Genomic DNA, 6792 nt, shown 5'->3' with positions numbered 1-6792 from the left:
CTGCCGTTACGGCTGCTAATGGATGCCCGACGCTGCTGCTGCTGCCATGTGCAGGCGTCGAAAGGAGACATTGAATGTTGAGACACTGCAGCGGCGGCACGGCACTGTAGCTGCTGCTGCTGCTGCGCATGTAACCGCAACAGCAGCGACAGCCATAGCAGTAACAGGTTGACGAGCAGCACGCAGCCGCAGCGGGCGCGCGGGTACATCTGTACAGCAATTGCTGCATTGAGCACGATGGAAGGGTTGTCGTTGCTCCTGCAACAGCTGCAGCAGCAGCAGCTGCAGCAGCAGCAGTTGCAGCAGCAGCAGCTGCACCAGCAGCAGCTGCAGCAGCAGCAACGGCAGCAGCAGTCCCCTGCACGAATGCAGGAGCTGCTGCAGCGGATTAGAGAGCAGACAGAACAGCAGCAGGCAGCTGAGCAATGGATACAAGCACTGCAGCAGAAGCAGCAGCAGCAGCAGCAAAGGCAACCGGCAGTGTCCGCAGATCAGCAGGTACTCCATCAGATAATTGGCAGACAGGCAGCGCAAATGCATGTGCTGCAGCAGCTGCAACAGCTGCAGCAGCTGCAGCAGTTGCAGCAGCTGCAGCAGCAAGCTCCGGCTGTCCTGCAGCGGTTGTTGCAGCAAGGCGGCACGCCGCAAGAGGAGCAGGAGCAGTTATTGTGCGCCATTAGCAGCAAAACGCTGCTGCTGCAGCAGCTTCATCACCAGCGGCAGCAGCTGGCTGCGCAGCTGCAGCATCAGCAGCAGCAGCAGGTTGCAGAGCAGCTATCCAGTATCGTGCAGGCTGAAAAGAAGGTGGAGCAGCAGAAGTTGTCTTTAGAACGGCAGCAGCAGCTGCTGCAGCGCACAGCAGCAGCAGCCGCTGCTCCTCCTCTCTCACCCACTAGCTACATGCGGCAGCAGTTGCTGCAGCTGCTGCACCAGCAGCAGCGAGTTGTTGCAGCGGGAGTGGGAGACAGCAGGAGCAGCAGCAGCGTCCCAGCATCTTGGGTTCCACCGCAACAGCCGCAGCAGCCGCAGCAGCAGCAGCAGCTGAGCGGAAACAGGAGCAGAGTAATCCCTGGCGCTGTTCCCTTGAGGAGACGCAAACCCCCACCACGACGTCTGCAGCAGCACCAGGTGTCGCAGCAGCAGCAGCAGCAGGAGCACGGCGAGGCACAAGACAGTGCGAACGGCTCTTCGCCTACCTGTGGGCAGCAGCAGCAACAGCAGCAGCGGGATGGGAAGGCCGACGCTGCTGCGGATGGAGGCAGCAGCAGCACCAGCAGCAGCGATGAGGAGTGCAGCCGAGCGACAGCAAAGGAGAGGCAAAAGCAGCAGCAGCAGCAGCAAGAAGCTGTTCTACAGCGTACCTGCGCCCATGCTGCTTCAGTGGTTCGTTGGCACAAGATGCGGCGGAAGCAGCAGCAGCAGCAGGAGCAGCAGCAGCAGGAGGAAGAGGAGGAGGAGGAGCAGCAAGAGCACCGTGAAAAGCGCCGTCGCGTGCAGCGGAAGAGCAGCCGCAGCAGCCGCAGCAGCAGCAGCAGCAGCAGCGAGACAGACGGCGAACGTACTGCAGCAGCAATTCAGCAGAAGCTCTATCGACGTTTGAAGCAGCTGCAATTTGAAGAGGATATCGGCTTTCAAGGGAGGGGAAGGCGAGGAGTTGTTGCAAAACAACAAATGAAACTCGCGGATAAACTCAACGCCTTTGTCGCTAATAAGTAGGCCTTCTTCGTCTCTGTTTATAAACCGTTCGTCTTCTTTTTCTGTATACGTTTATGTATGCATGTGGGCATATATGTGTATATAAGATGTTGTGAGGAGTTTTGCTGTCATAGGCGTTTGGGCCAACTTATCGATGCGTGTGCACGAGGATCAATTAATTAACTAATTAGTTGATATTTTTAGTTTAATTATTTGTACATTTTTTTGCTTTGCTGAAATGTTGAAATCACGGGAAATTTGAATTCAGTTTTTTTTAATTTAAACTTAGATCTCTTTATATTTAGACTTAAATTTTGTTGTTTTAACTGAGACTTCAATTTACTCATCGTTTATTTGAATTCAAATTCGTTTGTTTGAATCCACATTCAAATTCAAAATAATACTGAAATATAAATTCAGATTCAGTGACTGCCCATTTCAAGTTTGTTTAGCTACGGTATCATTCGAATTATATTATTTGAATTTAAATTTATATCTCAGTTTAAATTTTGATGTCAGTAAATGCACTGAAATTCATATTCACGTATTCAAATTCGTATTCCTGATGCTGCACTCAAGCACTGGCATTCATGTTCCTCTTATTTTATTGGGAGTGGTTGACTGTGTTTATAATTCCATCTTTTTGTATTATAACGATTTTATTTTATTTTTATTTTATTTGTTGGTGTTATTATTCCCTGTGGCTGCGAGTGTAGAAACTCGTTTTTTTGGTGGTTTTCACGTGCCGTGATCAGATATATTCTACACTTATAACGATTCATTTGTTGCGCCTCATCGCTTTATTATTATTGCTATTACTATTATTATTTATTATTTCTAATTATTTAATTTTTTTGGTCTGCGTTTCTAATGTTTCCTTTTAGAGTTATTTGCGTGATATGTTCGGTGGCCTCAACAATTCTTCCACAGATACTCCACTTCATTAGTACTATTATAATAATCGTTTATTATTTTTAATTATGTCAATTGTTATTCTCTGTGTTTGTTTCTTTAATGTTTGCTGATAGGGTGATACGCTTGACACTTGACATGTTCGGGTTCTTCTGGTGAATTCAACAACTTTATTGCTGTTGCTGCATTCCTATGGGTATTGATTGTAATAATTGTTATTCTGTGTGTCCCTGATGCTTGTTGTTTGTCTTAGGGTTGTATGCGTAACTTGCTCGGGCTCTTCTGGTGAATTCAACAATTCATTTACAGCTGCACGTCGTTTCGTGCGAGCGAATCATGTAGCGATGCTCGCAGATATTCGCCGTCTTCAGCGATATCGCCAAGCCATTGATTGCCTCGCAAAAAATGCAAAGTCTGCGCTAGAAATTGGATGTGGACCTCTTTGTGTCCTTTCTATTAATGCAGCGAGAGCAGGTAGAGCCTTGTTTGCTCTGTTATCTTTTGTTTTATCTCCTCTACTCTCTTTACTCTATTTAGCTGTTATCTCGGCTGCTCTCTTCTTCGTCTTAATGCATTATTATCCGTGTCACTTGGAGTAAGATACGGGCTTCTTTGTAATTCCTGTCTTTATTTTATTTCCTCTGCTGTATTCAGTCTTTTCGTTGTTTACGTCTTTTTTGCTGTCTTTTTCGTGCTATGCTTTGTGTGGAGGATGTTGGAGGAGCGATCCGAAGTGCTTTTCTCTTTGTCTGTTCTTTCTTCTTATTTATTTCGCTCAAGTATTTTCTTTTATTCCGTCTTATCTCCAAGTTTTTATTGTGACTGCACTTGCTGCACTTGCTGCTGCTGCTTCTGGTGCATTTGGTGCTGCTGCCTGTGCTGTTGTTGCAATTGCTCCTGCTGCACTTGCTAATGCTGCATTTGCTGGCGCTTCATTTTCTGGTGCTGCTACTGCTGCTATATTTGTTGCTGGTACATTTATTGTTACTGCATGTGCTGTTGCTGCACCTTTGCTGTTGCGGTTGCTTTTATGTTGTTGCTGCTGCTGCAGGTGCGCAGCACATAACGGCGCTGGAGGTGTCTCGCCAGTTTGCTGCTGAGGCTTCTTCTTACGTTCGTCTCTTTGGCTTCGATTCGCGTATCCGGGTCTTGTCGCTCTATTCTAAAGAAGCAGACCTGGTGGCGATTGCAGCAGAAGCGAGACAACGAATCAGGCAGCAGCAGCAGCAGCAGCAGCAAGAGCAGCAGGAGGAGCAGCAGGAAGAGCAACAGCAGCAACAGCAGCAGAAACAACAGCAGCAGAAGCAACAGCAGAAGCAGCAGCAGAAACATGGGAAAAATTCAACAGCGAAGTCGCGAAGGACCGCGCACAACGACTCCAACAGCAACGGCAACGACAGCAGCAGCAGCAGTAGCAACAGCAGCAACAGCTGCAGCAGCAACAGCAGCAGCAGCGACAGCGAAAAGGGGTTTGACTTGCTTATTCATGAAATCATTGGGGATATCTGCAGCAACGAGGGCGTTGCTGATGTTATCCTTGACATACAAAAAAGAACTGGTGAGCCAGACTGCTGTTGCTGCTACAGTTGCTCCTGTTGCTGTTCCTGCTGCTGGTGCCAGTGGAAAGGGCTGTTGTTTGCTGCAGCAGCACCAAACGCGTTAGTACTGCCGCACGCACAGACATTCACCGCAGCTGAAGTCGCTGCTGCTGCCGTTGCTCCTTCTACTCTTAGACAGAGTTTCTACGCCTGCTGGTGCTGTCTGACGCTGCTGCTGCTGCTGTTGTTGCAGGCCGCGTCTCTCGTTCAATTCCGTATGCGGGCCGCACCTGGTTCGCGCCCTGCGAATTTCCTCTGGAGCGACACCTCCCCTTCCCCCACAGCAAGTACACGAATTGCTGCTGTTGCTGCTGCTTCTGCCGCTGGTCGCTCGCTAGTTAGCTGTCTAGGTAGCTAGCTGGGTTGCTCGTTAGCACGCTGTCTAGCTAGACAGCTACCTCGCTAGCCAGCTCGGTTTCTGGCTAGCTAGCGGTCTATGTGTTTAGCTAGGTAGTTAGCTCGGTAGCTAGTTGTGGATGTGCGTTGTTGCTGCATTTCAGGTTTCCCATGCGCACAGTGTTGTCGCCCAACCGCGTGCTGCTGCAGTCTGTGGGGCTTCGCTTCAGCAGTTTGCTGCTGGCGGAGGACTTCGCCGTTTTAGAGGAACTTCTCTTTGAAAAACCCATGCAGAAACAAATGCTACAAAACAGAGTTGCCACCTTCGCATGCACCCGCCCAGGTCCGACGCACAGCTAGCCATACAGCCAGCTAGCCATGCAGCTATCTAGCCTTGCAGGCAGCTGGCCATGCAGCTAGCTAGCCGTACAGCCCGCTAGCCATAGAGGAGCCGAACTAGAGGGGCACCGTAGCTACCTAACCGGCCAGCTAGCTAGCTAGCTAGCTAGCTGATTATTGCCTGCGTTTTGCTTTTAGGTAAGCTGGCCGGCTTTGTGCTGTGCTGCGAAATTGAGCTGCTGAAGGGCCTCTCCATCGATCACAGAAAGGGAGAAGAAACCCACTGGTATATTCCTGCTGCTGTTGCTGCTGCTGCCGCTCTTGCTTGCTGCTGTTCTTGCTGCTGCTGCAGCTCTGCCTTGCTGCTTATGCTGCTTGTTGCTGTTACAGCTGCTGCTCTTGCTGCCGGTGTTGCTGCGGCTGTTGCTCTTTTCCTTGGGCATATATTGATGCGCTGCTGCTGAACTCTGGCGCCCCTAGTGCCAGCGGCAGCAGCAGCAACAGCAGCAACAACAGCAGCAGCAGCAGGTTGTAGGGTTTGTGTTTCAGGTACACGAATATTGCTTTGCTGCGGGAGGAGGTCTCAGTTAATGAAGGAGACACATTTGTTGTTTACAGCACCGCTGACTTGGCGAACTACGAGGTGAAGACTTGTGCTGCTTCTGCTGCTGCGGCGGTTGCTGATGCTGCTGTTGCTGCCGCGGTTGTTGCAGCTGCTGCTGCAGCGGTTGTTGCTGTTGCTGCTCCGATTGTTGCTCCTGCTGTTCCTGCTGCTGCTGTCGTCGCTATCGACGTTGCGCAATTAGCTAGCTGGCTAGCTAGCCACGTAGTTGTGTGGCTGTTTATCTGGGGGGAGTTGTGTCAGTTTGTTCTCCATTGCTACCGCTTCTTTTTGATGGGCTTGTGTGTTTGCTGCTGCTGCCTTTGCTGCTGCTGCCTTCGCTTCTGCAGGCAATCGATGTGCCCCTCTCCTCCTCTTTGCACGAAATGCCGCAGCTGCAGCCGCTAGCAGACCCCGACAAGCTGACGCCAACGTCCAAGAAGCTGCAGCAAAAGCTCCAGCAGCAGCAGCAGCAGCAGCAGGAACAGCAACAGAAGCGGCAGCAGAAACCGCAGGACGAAGAAGAAGCGTGGCGATATCCGTTTGCTGCTGAAGTGCAGCAACAGCAGCAGCAGCAGCAGCAAGAAGCGCCGCCAGGCTACCGACGCATTCATCTTTCTCGCCCCCGTTTTTCTTTATCCGCAGAAATCCATAGATTGCCAATTTCTCCTGTGAAAAGCTGCTGCTGCAACAGCAGCAGCAGCAGCACTGCAGCGACGAGTGCGACCACCAGCGAAGACAGCAGCAGCAGCAACGACAGCAGCGCTGCAGCAGAAAGTTCCCTCCCACAAGAATCTCGTGATGCTGCTGAATCAAGAAGCAGCAACAGCAGCAGCAGCGTAAAGGCTGAGGAAAGCAGCAGCAAGACGCCGCTAGACCCTTCCCCTGCAGCAGCAGAAGCAGCAGCAGGAGGGAAGGGAGGCTGCTGCTGCTGTCAAGACACCGAGAAGTCCTCAGTACTTCGCCTTGATCCCATCATTATAACATACGCCGAGCAGTCTCCCTTCCTGGCCAAGGAGGTCAGCTGACTACCGCTGCTGCTGCTGCTGCTGCTGCTGTTGCTGCTGCTGCTGCTGGCTGCTGCAGTAGCGTGCTTGCTGGCGCTCTGGTTCTACTGTTGCTGCTTCTGTTGTGTTTTTCACTGCTCCTACCTCCTTGTTCGGTGGGTTGAGGTGGACAATTTGCTGCTGCTGTTGCTGGCGCTGCTGCTGCTGCTGCTGCTGCTGCTGCAGGCGAGCCGCCAGTCCCGCTGAGAGGCTTGAGCGCCCCTCCTGTGGGGTTGCTCATTGCAGCTGTCGCAGCGATCTGCTG

General features: G+C 51.3%; 2 protein-coding genes across 2 annotated transcripts; both read left to right on the top strand.

Annotated features, from left to right (window-relative positions):
• Positions 1-237: 237 nt before the first annotated feature.
• On the top strand, positions 238-1716 carry EAH_00008230 (hypothetical protein, conserved; the record flags this gene model as incomplete). Its single annotated transcript, XM_013395675.1, has 1 exon — positions 238-1716. The coding sequence occupies one exon, from the start codon at positions 238-240 to the stop codon at positions 1714-1716; it is 1479 nt and encodes a 492-aa protein (XP_013251129.1).
• A 1235-nt stretch (positions 1717-2951) lies between these two features.
• EAH_00008220 (hypothetical protein, conserved) lies at positions 2952-6509 on the top strand (the record flags this gene model as incomplete). Its single annotated transcript, XM_013395674.1, has 5 exons — positions 2952-3039; positions 3659-4165; positions 4399-4438; positions 4706-4856; positions 5832-6509. The coding sequence occupies 5 exons, from the start codon at positions 2952-2954 to the stop codon at positions 6507-6509; spliced, it is 1464 nt and encodes a 487-aa protein (XP_013251128.1).
• Positions 6510-6792: the final 283 nt, after the last annotated feature.

This window comes from Eimeria acervulina, genomic scaffold (assembly GCF_000499425.1).
Source record: "Eimeria acervulina Houghton genomic scaffold, Eah_scaff39, whole genome shotgun sequence".
Lineage (NCBI taxonomy): Eukaryota > Apicomplexa > Conoidasida > Eucoccidiorida > Eimeriidae > Eimeria > Eimeria acervulina.
The sequence above is the reverse complement of the archived record's forward strand: the minus strand, read 5'-3'. Positions and strand labels throughout refer to the sequence as shown.